The sequence below is a fragment of the Ovis aries genome, chromosome 15, assembly GCF_016772045.2.
Source record: "Ovis aries strain OAR_USU_Benz2616 breed Rambouillet chromosome 15, ARS-UI_Ramb_v3.0, whole genome shotgun sequence".
NCBI lineage: Eukaryota > Metazoa > Chordata > Mammalia > Artiodactyla > Bovidae > Ovis > Ovis aries.
Window position 1 is genome coordinate 6,995,006 of NC_056068.1, and position 20,062 is coordinate 7,015,067.

A 20,062-nucleotide genomic window follows, 5' to 3' on the forward strand; every position below is an offset into this window, starting at 1 on the left:
TCAAAACCCAGATTTGATAAGATTTAACAAAGCTGTATTGCTGTCTTCTGGCCCTTAGAGAGAAGTTACTGCCTTAACTGAATTGTTGGTTCCCTGTGTATAATGTGTCATTTGACACTGGCTTCTTTCAAGATTGTCTCCTTGACTTCGGTTTTCAGCAGTTAATCTATGATGTGCCTACTTCCATTCTGTAAATTCCTTTCAGACTCAAACCTACCATATTAATAACTATTAATTATGGACAAAATAAAAAAAATACACAAAGTCACTTAAGAATCATGAATAACTCGATCAGGATTTCTTGAGGAGTGTGAAGACTTGAAAGAAGAGGATCACACACAGCAAGTTTTCCCCTTGCACAGCTTTTATGTGAGAACAGGCCAAAACAGTCACTAAATTTTTGAAGGAGATCAACCCTGGGATTTCTTTGGAAGGAATGATGCTAAAGCTGAAACTCCAGTACTTTGGCCACCTCATGAGGAGAGTTGACTCATTGGAAAAAACTCTGATGCTGGGAGGGATTGGGGGCAGGAGGAGAAGGGGACGACCGAGGATGAGATGGCTGGATGGCATCACGGACTCGACAGACAGGAGTCTGAGTGAACTCCAGGAGATGGTGATGAACAGGGAGGCCTGGTGTGCTGCGATTCATGGGGTCGCAAAGAGTCGGACACGACTGAGCGGCTGAACTGAACTGAAAACACCAATATCCATATTGTGTATGGACTATAGAACAAAGAACAGAAGTCCAGGCAATTTCAGCTGCTGGGAAGTCTGGAGAGAGTCCTGAAATAAAGTCAGATAGAGTAATTTTCAAATTTTGTCGGTGAACTCTGGCTAAGTCTTTGGCTGGCCCTTAAACTATGCATACAAGGAGCAGAATCAAAGAAGTGAACACATAAAAGAACTGAATTGAGATTTGAGCAGCCATCCAGAAGAAATAGTTTCCAATTTAAATTCAATCAAATAAATTTCATTCAAAATAAAAATATCAGACTTTTTGCAAAGTCTCCAAAACATAATATTCATACTTTCCAGGATACAATCAAAATTGATGAAAAAATAATGAACCAGGAAAATGTGACCCATTTTTAAGGAAAAAGATAATGAACAGGGATGATCCAGATTCTAGAATTAGTAGGCAAGGATTTAAGAGGAGCTGTTATAACTGTGTGCAGTGAAGTAAATAGAAATGGTATGGACCTAACAGAAGCAGAAGATATTAAGAAGAGGTGGCAAGAATACACAGAAGAACTGTACAAAAAAGATCTTCACAACCCAGATAATCATGATGATGTGATCACTAATCTAGAGCCAGACATTCTGGAATGTGAAATCAAGTGGGCCTTAGAAAGCATCACTATGAACAAAGCTAGTGGAGGTGATGGAATTCCAGTTGAGCTGTTTCAAATCCTGAAAGATGATGCTATGAAAGTACTGCACTCAATATGCCAGCAAATTTGGAAATCTCAGCAGTGGCCACACGACTGGAAAAAGTCCGTTTTCATTCCAATTCCAAAGAAAGGCAATGCCAAAGAATGCTCAAACTACCGCACAATTGCACTCATCTCACATGCTAGCAAAGTAATGCTCAAAATTCTCCAAGCCAGGCTTCAGCAAAACATGAACTTGAACTCCCTGATGTTCAAGCTGGTTTTAAAAAAGGCAGAAGAACCAGAGATCAAATTGCCAACATCCGCTGGATCATGGAAAAAGCAAGAGAGTTCCAGAAAAACATTCTGTGTGATTCACACAGTCAAAGGCTTTGGCATAGTCAATAAAGCAGAATGCTGGGAGGGATTAGGGGCAGGAGGAAAAGGGGACAACCGAGGATGAGATGACTGGATGGCATCATGGACTCTATGGACGTGAGTCTGAGTGAACTCCGGGAGATGGTGATGGACAGGGAGGCCTGGTGTGCTGCGATTCATGGGGTCGCAAAGAGTCGGACATGACTGAGCGACTGAACTGAACTGATATATATATCGATGGGAATACAACAGAATAACATAACATCTGAAGTTTTAAAATCACTGGGTGGTTTTACCAACAGAATTAAGAAGAGAGAGAAAAAGAGAAGAGAACTTAAAGATAAACCAATAGAATATATCTCATCAGAAAAATAGTAAGAAATAAGATTGAAAGAAAGCAAACAAAACTTCAAGGATCTGTGGGATAGCAAGTAGGATGTATATGTGTTTGGAGTCACAGGAGAGGGGAAGATGGGACAGAGAAAAGTATTTGAACATATAATTGCCTAAATTTTGTTTTTCAAATTCAGAAAACTCTTCATTTGCTTTTGATCCTGCTTCTAGGAAATTACTCTAAAGATGTATCTCTAATAATATGAAAACACATATATAAAGCTATTTATTATAGCATCATTAATAATTTAAAATATTGGATACATCTTAATATCAATACACTGGATATTATTTGAACAAATTTTGAATAAATTTCACCAGGTGATAGCCAATTTTTCTTAAAGAGCCAGATAGTTATTTTTGGCTCATACTGTCTCTGCTTCAACAACTTACCTCTGTGGTTATAACAGTCATAAACAATGTGTAAGCAAACGTTCATGGCTGTGTGTCAATAAAACTTTGTTTACAAAAACAGATAAATGGTAGGATCAGATTAAGCCAGTGGGTCATAATTCATCAAGCTCTGATTTACATAATGGAGTACTATGCATCTATTTTTTTAAGAAAAATTGACAGTCTTTCTGTAAACACATGGAATAATTGTCAAGAGGCCCAATAAAAAGGGCCTAACAAAGGACCATTTGAGTATTAAAGTAATGACAATAATAGATTACAACACTTAGAATAAAATACATACAGAAAATGAATGAATGAATGGCAAGGAAATAAAGCCTCTTTCTTACAGTAGAATGCCAATAAATGAATATGAAAAATATGATATTAGAAATATCACTATTTCTTATGGCTATTATTATAGTCTTAATAATAGTTAAATCATACAAGAATCATCAATGGATGCTAAAACTAGGATGTATAAAATTTGGTAAAGAACAAGGTATTTATTTGCATAGATCCAATATATCACCCTAAAAATTACTTACTAATTACAATGGGAAAATAATAGCTTCACAGTAGAAGCCATCAGAGTACCATCTTAACCAAGTAATCAAAGTTAACAATATAAATGATGGACAAAATCACATTGTATGCTTCTTGATGAGCTTCACCGAGGAGAGCATATGTTTTGTATAGTATTCCTACCCAAAATGTATTACTTCAATCTAAGGATAAAGCGGTGGCAGATGAACTGAAATTGGGAGACATTTCACAGAATAATTGACCTGTTCCTTCAAAATACCAATATCATGGTGAAGACACTCAGAGTAACTGTTTCAGATCCAAGGAGACCAAAGAGATGGTACGTGAATGAAGTGCATCAACCTGGATGGGGCCCTGGACCAAACAAACAAAATTGCCAAAAAAGACTTTTGCAAAATTAGATTAAGTTCTGGAGGTTATACAAGAGAATTGTATAATGTTAAATTTTCTAGTTTTGATAGCTGTACCTGAATGTCTTTGTTCTTAGAAAATGCATATTGAGGTGTGTGCATGCGTGCTAAGTCTCTTCAGTCATGTCCGACTCTTTGCGACCCAATGGACTGTAGCCTGCCTGGTTCCTCTGTCCATGGGATTCTCCAGGCAAGAATACTGGAGTGGGTTGCCATTTCCTTCTCCAGGGGATCTTCCTAACCCAGGGATTGAACCCAGGTCTCCTCCACTGTAGGCAGATTCTTTACCACTGAGCCACATGGGAAGCCCAACACATCAAGTTGCCATCTTGCAACAACAGAAGGTTCTCAATAATACTTGCTTCTTCTCAACAGAAAAATCTACATAAATGTGATTTTTGATGATGCTTCATCAATTGCATTTGGAATGGAACTCAATTAAATGTACATCATTTTGTTAAAAATGTTTTTAGTTTAAGTATGTAAATATTAGCTTATTGCTTAGAAATCATGTCAAAAATGCTATAATGAGAACTCAATACTTTCTATAAAGTTTGGATATTGAAGGAAACTGGAAAATTATCACTAGGTGATGCTTGTGTTATGACCATATTTTCTAAAAAATTAAACATTTTATCACTATGAAATTTTTGGTTTACAAACTCAGGAGTTCCTCCAGTGAAATCTGAAACTGGCTCCCCTACACAGAAGGCAAGGAAAGACTGAAGAAAGAGCACACCACTCAATTGGTAGGTGCATGATTAATAACCAAGACTTGTCTTGGGGGGCTGCAAGATGAGTAGATCTTTGCACCCACCTGCAAGCATTTCAAACATTTACAGAGAGGACTTGACTGGGTTCAGTCACATATACAGTCCAGGTGATCTCAAGAACACATATGATCTCATGGCTGTGTCCTTGAAACAATCTAAGTGTAGGTGCTTTCACACATTCCAAGGACAGGAAAGCCCAGGTTCAGTTTGAGGATCAACTGGGAGTCATGCCCTCTTGGGGATCTCTTCTAACAGAATGACCTTCCTTATCTCCGTTAGCAAAATTAGTAATCAGAAGTGGAGTGATTCTGTAAACAAGACAAAAGAACACACAAACTTAAACTGAAATATGTAGCATTTCCTCAGATGCCTTATTAACTCCTGGAAAGAGGGCAGTTTATATTACTGGTGTTATGTGGTAGGAAAAAATGTCGAAAACTGTCACACCCAGTTACTTGGAGGACAATGTACCTAAAGAGGTGCTAATCATAAAGAAGAATTGAAAAAATGAATATTCATAGCAAATGTTGGTTACTATTGGCTATATTTGGCAATTTGGAAAGAAAGAGATGATCTCTGAACAGTATTGGAAAGTTTGAGAGCAAAATGAAAAAGAGTCCTGAAATTCAGAGACCTGTAGGGTTAAAGGCTTCCCTGGTGGCTCAGACAGTAAAGAATCCACTGGCAATGCAGAACTGGGTTCAGTCTCTGGATCGGGAAGATCCCCTGGAGGAGGGCATGGCAACCCACTCCAATATTCTTGCCTGGAGAATCCCATGGACAGTGGAGGCTGGTGGGTTATAGTCTATAGAGTCATAAAGAGTCGGACACAATTTAAGCAAATTAACAGGCACACACGCATGCACAGCAGAGTTAAAGAGGCTGTTGTTGGTTTTCATCCCCAAACAGTAAAACTATAAAATTGAGAAACTGTTTGAGCCCCCAAAGATCTATACCTCTCAGTCTTACGTTAAGGATCAAGTCAAAGTTGTGGCCACGAGGCTCACTGTTAAAATCCTGATGGACTTACGTGGCACAGAGTAAATCCTTTCAAGAGCAGGAAATGGCTAAGAGTGTGGGGCTCCCACTACACCCTGATCTGTGCAAGGTGTCTGCCTTTATAAAAAGCAGTGAGGGAATAGGAGAGTCACGGGGGTGAAGATGTAATGAAATGTGGCAAATCCAAGAAATGTGGCTAGAAAAGAATGGGTATAACCACTGGTACATGAAACTTACTGGAATCAAATGGAAAGAAATTTTTTAATTTTCAGAAAATTATCTGTCAAAGGAACTATAAGTCCACAACAGAGCTCAGACTTTAAGCTGCTGCCTCTTTGAAGACCCCCAGCAATTCAGGTGAGTGGCATCAGCGGCATCTGAGTTATATGTATTAACATATATATTTTTGCTTTTATTAGTAGATTCTATAAATTTAAATTTTGCTTGTTTGTTTCAACTGTTGGTGAATGCTTAGACTGGCATTCTCCACTTGAAGATTACATATTGTAAATACATTTCACTCCTATCTTTCTCTAATAGGATTTAGAGATGTAAAATTACATTCAACTTTTTAATGACTTCCATTAATTTTGACAAAGATAGAGACAGAAATCTCTCATCCAGTTCCATTTATTCAACATTTCTTCATTTCCCCTCTTGAATTAAGATGTATTCTCTATCATATCATAAAATCTTTAATATATTAAAGTATTTCATTAAACTTTCTGTTATATTCTTTTAATGTTTCTCTTTTGTTAATACAAATCTATTTGTTGTGAACAAATAATCAAAACTAATTCAATGTTTAATAGAGAAATATCCTTTCATTCCTTTTTAAAAATGAATTTTCTTACTTTTTTCACATCCATTCTTGGAAAAAATAAATAGTAGAGAAAAACTTGTCCTTAGAGGGAAAGAGAATATTGAACATACTATATTACACTCATTAATCTGTAAATTTTAATATCAGTTTCATCACACTCTCAATAAAATTCATCGTATAATTTGAGTTCGGCCTTTGACTCATCTTAAAATTAGGTCTCAGTAAACTTTTACAATTTTCTTTACATAGGTCTTACAGTACTTGGTTAAATTTATTTCAATTTATTTTATGCTTGGTAAAGCGTTTATTATATTTTGACTGGCTATTGCTAGTATATAGGACAGCTACTGAAGTTTCTATGCTTACCTTTATAACATAACATTGTTCCAAACACCTTTCTTACTCTGTAGTTCTAATAATTTTCAGCTAAAGATCTTGAAATTTTTACAGTAGACAAGTATATCATCTGTAAACTAATAGATTTATGTTCCTTTTCAAATTTTTCCTTCATTTATTTATCATGTTTTATTTAGCTTATTATAGAAGTTCTTAGCTAATAATTAATAGTAATGATGGTAACATTTTTGTCTGATTCCTTATACTTATGTAAACATGTTCAGTATTTCCCCATGTTTGTTTTGTCTGAAGTAGATCTTCTTCACCATGTTAAAGAACGTACCTGTTTACTAAGCCTTTATTAAAAAAAACAAAAAAGCAAGTCAAGAAAAGATGGAATTTTATCAGTGTGCATTTTGGATCCACTGAGATGACAATAAGTTTTGAATTTCAGACTTTTCTTAAAGGATCTTAGAGTTTATTTAATTTTCCACAAATATATTGGCTCATTTTATAGCAAAACTTGAGGTCCAGGTTGTATTTGAATGTGTCCAGTGATGGGAAACTAACTAGTTACAAAGTGACTCCATCCATTCTTGACATATCTCAATTTACTGAGCCTGAGTGACATTGATCCATAGACCAGCCATCTTCTTAACAGTCTTCTGACTACTTTCAAATTATACATCTGCTCCTCAGTCCACATATTTCAATCTTACTGATAAATGTCATATAATGCCCTTGGCCAGTAGTTTACTGAAACTATTTTAATAATTCTATTAAAAGAGAGATTAGTTAAACATGACTTGTTCTAAGTGAAACCATGGTAATCACAAGTGCTTCCAAAATACCCATATGATAATGTTAGAATTTTAGATAGCTATGTTAAGCTCAAAGAAAATATTAAAATAGGTCACTATTTTAACTTTTTGTTGTAGCTGTTTAGTCACTAATTTGTGTTCAACTCTTTTGCGACCCGATGGACTGTAGCCGGCCAGGTTCCTCTGTGCATGGGATTTCCCAGACAAGAATACTGGAGTGGGTTGCCATTTCCTCCTCTAGGGGATATTCTTGACTCAGGGATCAAATCTGCATCTCCTGCATTAACAGGCAGATCCTTTACCATTGAGCCACCATTTTAACTCTACTGTTTCTAATACTTAATATAATAAAGTTTTAATATCTGCAGTAGAGATTTAAATATAACTGTTATAGCCCTTTTACTTTAAAAATAAAGCAACTGAGGTTCAAAGATCTGGTATCACCCGCAACTATTTCACTCAAACCAGAATTTACAGAGGACCTTTGTTCCTAGATCAGGCCTTCTGAAGCTTCCAGGGTTATTGTTGGTTTGTTTATTTTTTCCCCTGTAGATTCTCCCCTCTAGATTCTATGTGCATGAGAAGTCAAGGCTCTGAGTCTCCACGTTTTGAATTATCTGCATGAATTTCTGACTAAAGTATTATTCGTAGCTGTTGGTCAACTAACCCCGAAGCATTTCCCAGAAAAGCTCTTGTGCCAGTGGCTTCTCATCAATAGTAGCATCTGATGAACAGCAACTGCCTAAAGTCTTCCATGCAATGCCTTCTTTTTGAGTCATTAGGCATCAACCTTTTGTCCCTGATGCCACTAGCAATATCATTTTCTTTCCCTTTGGGCTCTTGGTTTGAGACCTTCTTGACGGAGACTCTTCTTCTTGATTTTCAAAATAGTGTTGCATTAAAAGCAATCAATCAAACAAACTGCATGTGTGTATAATGAGGTGAAAGTCCTCTCTTAATGGCATCTCACCCTTTGCCCATTGAGACACACAGCCTGCCTTCATCTCCACATCTCAGACCTACCACTTGGTGTTCTTTTTTTATTAATACCATAAACATATGATGTACATACAACATAAAATTGCATAGCAATGTTTTAAGATCTGTGAAAACTATACTTTATTCTCTCAACCAACCATTTATTACTTTTTTCTTTAACTGCATTCCCCAATTTTCTTCATTACTCCAGATATACTACTCAACAATGCCCCACTTTATTTAAAAAATATATTAATTGTTTGGGAGGTCATCTTTTTAATGTAACTGAAGATATAACTGCATAGGTAAGGATAAAATGCAGAAAGTTAGAGACTGAGGAGTGCTTAATAATTATATCTCTGCTTACTGGTTAGTGAAAGAGGCAGAGAGAAATTAGATGTCCTTTTTGAAATGATACAGTTTCAGTTAGTGGAATGATTAGAACAAGGCTTTCAGGCTTCCAGTCAAATGCTCTTTCCACTTCATCATATCATTAAACTCTTTCAGAATCCTCTAATCCTTTGTCCATCACCTTCTCCCTTCTGTGAAAACAGCCCTGGAATTTTTTTTGGTCTAGTACTAACTACATTTCAAATAACAGAGAAAAGCATGTCTTATCTTGCAAAATGATAAATTTATATCACATTATAAGTTTACTGTAATAATTTTTTCAGTGTGAAGGTTGCTACCTGAGAATGAAAAACAGTGTTATAAGAAAAGGTACAAACAGCTCAACTAACTATGACAACACCATTAATTCTGTCTCAATTTTTGATTTCTAAGTTAAAGACTAACACTTAAACTAACACCATCAGTCGTTTCTAACTTTTCTTTAGCTCACAGAATTTGAGACAGTTCAAAAACATTTGCTTACCCCACTAATTTTTTTTTTTTCTGTGTTGTGTCTTCATTTGTAGCACTGGGGGTTTCTGTCTAGTTGAGGCGTCTGAGCTTCTCTTGTTGAACAGAACACAGGCTCTAGAGTGTGCGGGCTTAGTAGTTGTGGTGGTTGGGGCCTCTACTTGCATAGTTGTCCTGCGGCATATGGTATCCTAGCTCTCTGACCAGGGGTCAAACCCTCATTTCCTGCATTGAAAGGCAGTTTCTTAACCACTGAACCACCAGCTCAGCTCAGTCGCTCAGTCATGTCCCCCTCTTTGCGACCCCACGGACTGCAGCATGCCAGGCCTCCCTGTCCATCACCAACTCCTGGAGTTTACCCAAACTCATGTCCATTGAGTCAGTGATGCCATCCAACCATCAGGGAAGTCCTTAAATTGTGTACTATACTTGATGTTCTCAAACAGATTATCTTGGCACTATTTAATTAAACATTTATTAACTAATTTATTCAAGCATGAAAACTAGTGTTCTTATGGATAGTAAATTGCCACAAACAAATTTCAAGCAGTGAACATTATCCCTATGCATAATTATTAGGCAATAGTAATAATTTTAAGCCACGGTTCCACATGATGAGAAATCCAAAGAGATTCTTAAATCAGGAATAATGTACTTCAGAATGATGGCAATTAGTTTTTTAGGGTAAATGTTTTTTAGTGGTCAAGACTCTTTTATTATTTTTTCTGTACTTCATCCATCCATCCATCTATCCATTCATTCATTCCACATACCCGTGACAAATACAGAACCAGACCCTCAGAATACAATGGTTCCTGTCTTTTCTGAGTTTTAGTTCTTAGTGTACTGGCCAAGTAAAAGCTCTAAATTTGTGACACCTTTTCTCTTCTATTAAGTTCATTGCTTTCACACTTCCAACATCCATTTTATCGTCCACCTACTTATAGGATGCAAAAGTACCTTTACAACAGAATTTCTGTCTTTCTTCAATCCTTTCGCAACCAGTTTCTGATCTTTTCATATCTGGCTCCTTGCCCTGTCCCATCTCCACTTAACTAACACCTGCTTGGAAAGGCCTCTTTAAACCAAATTATATTAAATAGACAGTCTCCAGTTATTATAACATCAACCTGTCTTATTTTTATTGTGACCTTTGTCTCTGATTCCTTTTCTATTTACTTGTTTAATCTGTCTCCTTCTCTTCCATTAAATCTCTACAAGGACTGATGGGGGCCTTATCTGGCTAGTTTGCCTCTGAATCCTAAAACGCTGCTTGGAATACAACTGGAATCAATGAAATATTTGTTGAATAAATGAATGGATTCTTAATTGACAATTGCTTGAACTTCTACAGTTAGTGATTCATCCTCCTTGTTGAGTAGTTTTTTTGTTTTTTACTTCACACGTGTACGGAGATTAAGTCAGAATTTAAAACTAAGTCTTAAAATTAAAAACAGTTCCGAAATGTGGGAAACATCTGGCAGAGAAGTAATTCTGGTATTTGCAACGATGGAAGAAAAGTTTTTTCTCTGAAGTAAGCAGGTTGTTGGCCTTTATTGGTGTTATCGGAAAATGCTGGCCTATTTTGGTTGATTTGCTCAGGAACTGGGACCATCTGGCACTGGGAACACAGAATGTTGTTCATTATAAAGTGAAGAGTTATCACTTCGGGGGTAGGGAGGGGGGGAGAGAATGCCCTAAGATGAAGGCAGTATGGAGCAAGGAGAGGCTCCTGTCTTTTAAAACAGTTGAGTTCTCGGTTCTCTGTGTCTTAAGAGAAGCTTCCTAGAAAGTTCTTCATTTGGATGGTTTCTAAATAATCAGACTCTTAGGGCCCAGGGGAAAAAAAAAACAAACGTATGTGTGGCTCCGCCTACTTGAGGTTCCTCTTGGCTCTGAAAGTTGTGGCTCCACAACAGGCTTTAGCTGCTTTCTGGAACCTCGTTCCGATCCCTTTAAAGGTGGGATCATGACGGAGGGCGCGGGGGAAGAAGGCGGGAGCCGAGGGCTGGAGAGTCTCGGTTGACATAGTAACTCCATCGCGGTCTCCGGGGCTCTCGGCTCTCAGGCTCCGCTGCCGCCCTCCGCCCCGCCTGGGCTCACTCGGCCCGGGAGCGCCAGCCACCTCGTCAAGGGTCCCCGGCCCCGTCTGCTTGGAGCCCCGCTACGTGGCGACTGCTCCCCGGGCCCGCGGGGCAGCCGAGCGCGGAGCTCAGCCCGCGGGGCTTCTGAGCGCTCAGCCTCACCCTCGCCCCGCGGGCGCCGGGCCGCTGCGGGCCCCTGCGCACCGGGTCCCCGCGGGAGTTACCGACGCGGCTCCGTCACGAGCGGGACCCCGACCCGTCAGCCGGGCGCCCCCGCCATGAACCAGAGCCCGGCCGCGTTCGGGCCCCGGAGGGCCGGCTCTCCCGCCTTGGCGGCCGGGGCTGGCGCGCGGCGCAACGAGAGCCAAGACTACTTGCTCATGGACTCGGAGCTGGGAGACGACGCGCAGCCCCCGCTGCCTGCCTACGGCTACTACCCCTGCCTGTGAGTGCGGGCGCCGCGGGCGGGCGGGCGGGTCCCCCGGGGCCGCAGGGGGCCGAGCGCGCGGGGCCAAGTGCGCCCCGGCGAGCGCGCGCGGGGCGCCGGCTCCCGACGCCGCCACAGCCGGTCCGCTCCGTTTCCCCCGCGTCCTCGAGGCGCTCCCTCGTCACAGTCGTGGCCGGGGCTGATTCACAGCTGCGTCCCCTGTGGCACGCCGCTGCGGGCTGATGAGAACTCTCGGGGTCGCGGGCGCAGCTCGGCGCTCCTTCCCGCGGGGGGCTCGGGAAGCCGCGCGCTCCGCCGTCCGAACGCGCCCCGCCGGCGCCCTTCAGGAGGCGCCGGCAGGCCCGTGGGCCCCGGCCGGCCGCCGAGTTCGCAGGCGGCGGAGAAACGCCGCCTCAGGCTCACCTCCCCGTCGAGCGCACCTCTCAACAAGGGCTCCCGGAAGGGACCTGTTACAGGTGCGCGCCCGAGAGACTCGGCAGGGGAGAGGCCCCAAAGGGCGGTGGGGGGTGGACACCGAGGAACTGCGAGATCTTATTCAAAAGTCGACAGGGTTTCTTTTTGGGGGGGTAGAGGATGAGAGGCAGGGGCGAGCCGAGGGCCGAAGCGGGGCGAAGTCTCCCGCCCGCCGCAGGCCTGGGCCCAGAAGTGTGGCCGCCAGAGAGCCTTTCTGTCTCCCTGCCCCTTTAGTTGACTGTGCAGTCTGGTTTCTTGACACGTCACATCATCTGCATGGGGTTTCCCACCGAAAGCATTTCTCAGTAGCAGTTCTGTAATCAGCTCTAGAGGTCTGTGTGTGTGTGTGTCTGGGGGCGGAATAGGGGGGCAGGATGGATGGGGACACCTTCAGATCACTGCTCCGGGGCTGCCCCGCGTCAAGGTCTGCTGTGGATCCTTTTTCCCAGGAGGAAGTGACCCCCAGAAGATGCTGCATGTAATTTTCCCGCTAGATAAAAGAAAAAAAAAAAAAAGTAACTCCTTCCCTTCATCTGTGTACTGTACGGTTTGAAAACATTTACTATTCCTTAAAAAAAAAATAAAATAGATTTCACATTTCATAAAATTTATCCATTTAAGTTGCGCAGTTCAGTGGTGTTTAGTATATGCACAGAGTTGGGGAAACCATCACCGCTGTCTAATTCCAGGACATCGTCCCCTAAAGAAATCTTATACTTTAACTTGACATTAAATTAGAAAGTATTACTATGTCTGTTACTACAGAAATTGTCAAACTTTAATGGACAGTTTAAAACTTCAAATTTACAAATACCTCTGAGGCCATTCTGAAAGTACAGTAGTAACCACCTAGACTGCTAAGCATTTTCCAGAATTACCTATGGAGCTTGTTAAAATGCAGATTCTGATTCAAGTAGGGGCTGCTGCTGCTGCTGCTGCTGCTGCTGCTAAGTTGCCTCAGTCGTGTCCTACTCTGTCAAGTAGGGTCTAGGTGCAGCCAAAATTTCTGCATTTCCAACAATCTCTGAGAAGATGTGGAGACTGCTGGTCCGTGGAACACACTTTGAGTAGCAAGGAGATATATCTCAAGAAAAGACAGAATATAAATCAATTATGCATACTCTGTAGCTACTTGCAAGTTTGCTTCCAGGGTATGTTTAAAACACATGGATTTTTTACATTGACTTAGACTCGAGCTTACCCCTAAGTCTGAGGGTTATGTTTGGTAATGTTACCTGTGAGTAAGTTAAGTAACTTATAAAAGCTATATTGCTTTTTAAAAGTTATGCTGTTCCATAGACAAAAATCTATTTTTTTAATCAGTTAATCATTCTCTAGTCATTTGTTACTTTGTGGGGAAAACTGATTTTTAAAACTTGTGGATGTATATTAGTAGTGAGAGACTAAATAGTAATTCCAAGCTGTCCTGAAAAGTAACCCTAATGCTTTCTTCAAATGTGGTTTCCTTCCTCGTTGACTTATCTAGTTTTTATATCATCTACTATTTAGAGAAAAAGTATTTTTCTGCATTAAGGAATCCCAGATCTTCTTAATGCATTGGTAACAGAGAGATCAACAGAAATATTTTAATATGCTTCAGTTTATAATGAGCACCTCCTGTCAGGTCAAACATATGATAGCAAACTTAAGAGTGAACCATGTTTCTGAGTAAGACTTTGGTCTTGTCCAAATCTATTATTTCCAAAAGGTTCTATAGTAACTTTTCATTACTGTTTACTATTACAAGGTTTTTATTTTTTTCCTCTTGAATAATCAAGTTACTGAAAAATCTTCATCAATAAACATCAGCACTTCACACGTGTGATTTATGAGAAAGAATTAAGGAAAATTATTTCCTTCTGGTAGAGGATACAAATAAGCCCTTCTCTATGCTTTTGACTTATAATTTAAACAATTTCATATATTTTCCTAGAGTAGGAGGCATGTTATTTTTGAAAGTTGAAATAACTAGTATACTTTAGATTTGGTTCTGCCATTATCTCAAATTATCGAGATTTTTCCATTTAAGAATATATTTTTGCAAATTGTCATTTCTGTGGGATAAGTTCTATGGACTCTTGCTAAAATATTCTTTTTCATAGTTCACTTTTGTAGAAAGATTTTCTTACATATATTTATGAGGCTTTTACTACTGAAATTTGTGTCTAACTATCTTGTTTGAGAATAATTACATATTCTCAGGCTTTAGGTTCAGGAAGTAACATTTTGAAGTTAGTATTTAGAAGAAAAAGATTCAAAACCTTGCTTTTTTCAACTTCTAGTTGAAAATAAATTAATCTAATCTATTTTAATCAGTTTGTAATGGTGATTAGCAAGAAATGTCCATGTCCTGGGAGGATCCCAGAAGTTATATCACAGAATTCCTTCATTTAGAAAGTAAATAAGTCTTTAGTCCATCACTTCTGAACATGGAGAAGAATTCTGGACATAAAGCATGTTAAGTGTTTCTAAATTCTGAAGATCTGAAACAGTCCAGCTAAAATTCCTGCTTGGAAATGACTAATTACAAACTGTAAACTAAATCTCTGGCAAAACAATAGACTGAGATATTCTGAAACAGACTCTTGGTTACAAACACCTAGCAGTAATGGATAAAATAATTAAAAGGATTTTAAGATGTTGCTCAATTTTCCAAAAAAATAAAAGTGATTACTCTTTGCCAAAAGCCAAGAAGTTAAAAGCCAGAGGACACCCTGACTGATGCTATGGTTGCCCCAGGGGTTAGAGGTTCGGGTGACCAGGAAGTTGGAGTCTAATGTCCATGTGAGGTAGAGAGAAGCTAAGGCCTTGGCCCCAGATGAGGCGGAGAGTTGGAATTGAGACATCCCTAGTCCCTGCTTAACCAGGACCCTATGTTAGTGAAAAATTAGGCTAGAATAATATGTTGTTAGCACAGTGAGAAGAAGAAACTTTATTTCTTTTCCTTCAAAAGAAGAACTTTTAAGAGGGAAAGAAATCTTCCCTTAAGAATTTCGTTCTTCAGGCCTGCATATCATGTGACTATGTTTTGCTTTTGCTTTTTATACCACCTAACTGACCTAGAAATCTTCAAATTTACAAATACCCCTGAGGCTCCTAGAAGAGTAAAACAGAAAACCATTCTGAAAGTACAATAGTAACCACCTAGACTGCTTAGTATTTTCCAGAAAACACCAAGCCCTGCTAAAGACATGATCGCTGTAATACATGATGAAACACACAAGGAAACAATCCACTAAACAAAAGTTAGCAGATGGTACAATCCATGAGAGGGAGAGTTAACATGAGACCTAACAGCAGTACTGGATCCTTAAAAACTTGAGATGATTTTGGAGCATAAAAGAGAATATATAAAATGAATATGTGTATAGTTTTGAGGGCTTCCCTGGTGGTTTAGATGGTAAAGCATCTGCCTGCAATTCAAGGGCCCCAGGTTTGATCCCTGGGTTGGGAAGATCCCCTGGAGAAGGGAATGACTCCCCACTCCAGTATTCTTGCCTGGAGAATTCCATGGACACAAAACCTTGACAGTATAAAAGAACACATTGAAGCCCTAACAAAGAATACGTTATTAAAAAAAAACCACACACACAAATAGAAAACCTGTAAAAGAAAAATACAATTTTGAAATAAAAACTCAATGGAAGATTTAAAAGTGAAGACTAACCATGGTGTAATTGATAGTAATACATAGAATACAGAGATATAAATACATGGAGAATATGAATATTAAGGCAAAAGCTCCAGAAGGAGAAAATATAGAGAATGAGGGTGAGGCAATATTTGAATAGATAAAGAATGATAATTTTTCAGAAGTGATTCATTCTCATGTTTATGAAGTATAAGAATATTAGTGTGATGCAGAAACATAAACTTATTTAAATGTAACATATTGAAATTGAAGAACACTAAAGAAACATTAAAAAATAAACCAAAATATGAGAGATTTGAATAAGTTTTAAAATTCAAAATATGGAAATGTACTCACCGTATCTTGATACCTAGGTTATGCAATGTGAAGCTTGTGAAAACTATAGTTTTCTTTTATGTAAAGCAGTTTTTACTCTCTAGTTATTAATGTAGTTTTAAATTTTTTTAATACAAAGTCACTGCTCCATTGCTGGTAGGATCTGTTTAACCATGGATACAAACAAAAAGGGATTCCAAGGGTCATTAAATCATGGTCTCAGAAGAAACCCAAAGAGATTCTTTAATTCACATGATGAAACAAAAATGACCTTTTAAAGAATTGTTTTAATGGATCACAGATCTTTTAAAATCGTTATTGACCTCAGGATGGTTTTGGATGAAACCTGTCTAATGAGCCCAAGGACCCAGACTATGAACTTCTGATTTAAGAGGGGTAACTTAATATCAGAGACCACAGATAAAGAGAATCACCCCATCTAGCCTTCTTTTCTCCAGGCAAAATCATGTATTAATAAGGAAATGAAAAATTCAGGCTGCAGGCTAGAAAATGAAAATGTTTTTCTGACATTAACTGTTGACAGAGTATAGTACATGACTCTCTTGAAGTTTGATTGAAGTCAGGGTATGGATATAGCTTCAATCAAGCTTCAAGAGAAGTATGCAATGCAGGAGACCCCAGTCTGATACCTGTGTTGTGAAGATTCACTGGAGAAGGTATAGTCTACCCAGTCCAGTACTCTTGGGCTTTCCTGATAGCTTAGCTGGTAAAGAATCCACCTGAAATTTGGGAGACCTGGGTTCAATCCCTGGGTTGGGAAGATCCCCCGTAGAAGGGAACAGCTACTTATTCCAGGATCCTGGCCTGGAGAATTCCGTGGACTGTGTAGTCCATGAGGTGGCAAAGAGTTGGATACGACTGAGGACTTTCACTTTCTTTCAGAGTATCCATCAAACCTATGAATCACATTACATTTTTATATGCTTGTTATACCTCTTTCATTTTTGCCTCCATATGTCTGATAAATATGTTATTCAAACATCTATTTCACTTTTCTACACTTCTTTGCTCACATATCTGTTTCTACCAGACCGTATACCTCCAGAGGTGGGGCTATCCTTCATCCCTCTACACTTAGTGTCTACCAAAGACAAGGTATAAATTAATTTATTCCTCAAAAGAGACATGGTACTCTCCTTGGTATTTATTCTGATAAGGAATAAAGTGATGCTGGCTCTTTTTGTAAAATAGCATCTGAGTCCTGTAAGGAAGTTAAAAGAGTGAATGTCCACCTAGAAGGAGATACCCAGATCTTCTATGCTAGCTGCTGGTTCGTGGAGATTCACCCTCTTCTGGGGAAGCTGTCGCTGATGACCTTGCCATAACACTACTCTCCTTTTAGCTCTAGCCCCAGGCTCTTCCCTACAGGTTCCTTCTGCTCACCAGAGGTAAGGCTGTATCTTCATCAGCCCAATTCAGTTCAGCTCAGTCGTGTTTGACTCTGCGAGCACACCAGGCCTCCCTGTCCATCACCAACTCCCGGAGTTTATTCACTTGTCAAATGCTTAGGGATAACAAAAGAGAATTAATATACAGAGATAAACTCCCAGCTGGGTGTGACTGTCTTTCCCCTCATTTGTGAAGCTTCTTAAGGACTGACCCCTCCCTAACCCCAAGCTTCATCCAGTTGGCAGAGAGTATTCTCCTCCCACCCACCCCGCAAAGACCATCACCAAACAGTCTAGCTCTTTATAGTCAGTCTTAGACCAGATGGATAAAGAAATACCACCCACTCCCTTTACCCAATGTAAGATATGCCTTTCAAACTCCCATTTGTTTTTCTAGTTTCTCCTTCCTTCTTTCCTGGATCATTGACATTAGGTATGTCTAGTCCTTTAAACAGAGACCCCACCACTTACCCCCACAGGTAGACTTCACTCGTGGACCCACAGGGGCAGTTACCTGAGAACACAACCACCCAGCAGCTGTAAAAGGGATTTCCAAATAAAATAAAGGGTCTCATTTCCTTATAAAAACACACTTATCAAAAGAAACAAAATCCATCAAAGGAAGTATGTGTGATATCATGATTTCTTATGATATCACAAACATATGTAGTTGTTTAGAATTCAGGGAATCTTAGTATCTATTATGTCCTTTGAAAAAAAATAGTATCCATAACCATAAAGCAAAAACCTGGACCTTGGTTAAGAGTTTGCAGTTTGGAAGCTGCAAAGCACGTGTGAAAATCGCCTTTGGCTCTGCTTCCTCTTCTTCGTTTAGCAATCAACATCTCCTCTAGCTGCCATTTGGATTACTGGTGGATCTCTTTCAGTTGACCACTTTGCAGAATTATGTTCTGCATGACAGAAACCAGATATTTTGTTTCTAAATCTCCCTGGATTGAAGTAATCAACATCTGCTGATAACAGTTTATTGTCATGAAATGTTATTAGGGTCTCAGCACTGTGAGTTGTGGCATTATTGCCGGATGTGCTGAAATGCATACACTTGTTCTGTAACAGAATGTTTACATCTAGGAAGACTTCGCATATTTTTTTTTTTCTCTCTAGACAGTTACGTTCCTTGAGTTTTAAGAAGTAAGTTAACTTCATAAGGCAATTCATCGTTGCCTCTTAGAGAGTAAATCATAAAAGGAAAACATTTTCTTGAGTCCATTCTTCATTTTCAGCCTCTGTCATAAAAAAAAATGCTAAATATAATTGGATCCAGTTGGGTAAAATTACCATTTGTGATTGCTCTTTGTTTAGGAGTCATCTGCTGGGTTTTAGTACATGGAGAAGTGCTCATCTGTATGCCAAATTTCAGTTAAACTTGTATATCTAAAACTTGGTATGCTGTTGAAGACCCTTAAGCAGTTGGAATGGACTAAATCACATTTCTTATAGAATATCCATTTGGAGCAGGGTATAGAAATGATACATGCTGTTACAATGAAACAATGATACCCAAACAACACATGTAGTTTCAGCCTAATTGTTCTCAGCCCCATTCTGGTAAATCAGATAGGACAAAGAGGAGCAATGGTGTTGACTAGAGTTATTTACAGGCCCAGGCAAGTTGCTGTTTCTGTAGAGGACTTTTCTGTAAACTATTTACATATATTTTGAGGGACTACCATTTTTTGAATACCTACTTTGTAGCAGATCCTTTTCTAATTGTCATACAAATGTAATTTGCTCTTCAAGGCAACTACTTGGCTATTTTTAATGTCCATTTTATAGATGGCCCATGCTGAAGTTTAGAGATGTTAGACAATATTTAGAAAGTTACATAGCTGGCAAGTTGTTGTCAAGTGGACAATAACCAAGTGCATTTTAGATAGTGCAGGCTGGAGCTCATGGAGGAAGGGCTGACTGGTTGCAGAGTCTCCTCTCAGCATTCTGTATAATCATGCCTGCACCCAGCACAGCTGGCTACATTGTGCATGTGCTCTGGGAGTGCACACTCATCGCTCCATCTCGTCTCTTCTTTGATAGGCACTTGAGAAGCCACAGGTTGGCTCTGATGCACTGAACCAAGATTCCTGACCTGTGCTCCTTTTATCTAAGTTATACTCTGGCAGGAAAAGAAGACAGGAAGAAAGGTTATGAATAGTAGGATTAAGTATGTTTCACTTCTACCTCTTCTCTCCGTTGAAATCTTAATCACCTATGAAGGTCAAGCTTTATATTCCACTAATTCATTAATCTGTTTATTCATTCATCTTTGTCCTTATGTGATTATATTGCATAATAATAACAATAGCAGCTAGATTTATTAGGGGTTTCTGTGTGCTAGGCCCTCCTCTAAGTGCTTTATAGCTTTTAATACTTCTAGCAAATCTGTGAGGTATGCACTTTTATAATCATTGTTTCACTGATATTTTATTGATAAGAAAGAAAAAAAAAAAAAAAGCAACCACAGCAATGAGAGGGTAACTTGCCAAGGATTACACAGCCAATAGTTGACAGAAAGAAAGGAAAGAACAGAAGATTGTTTTTTTTTAATCACTTATCTAGACAAACAGTGAAACTAGGTTTTAAATAACTGCCAATCTTTGTC

At 39.3% G+C, this 20,062-nt stretch overlaps 1 protein-coding gene and 1 pseudogene across 1 annotated transcript in view; both read left to right on the forward strand.

The window, feature by feature from the left end:
* LOC101122381 (latexin-like) overlaps positions 1–11,316 on the forward strand; it is an 89,351-nt pseudogene extending 78,035 nt beyond the window's left edge.
* Positions 10,997–20,062, forward strand: part of TRPC6 (transient receptor potential cation channel subfamily C member 6) — a 159,331-nt gene continuing 150,265 nt past the window's right edge. The window contains exon 1 of the mRNA XM_015100877.3: positions 10,997–11,613. Within this exon, the coding sequence (XP_014956363.2) occupies positions 11,447–11,613 (167 nt within the window). The 5' untranslated portion in view covers positions 10,997–11,446. The remainder of the gene's footprint in view (positions 11,614–20,062) is intronic.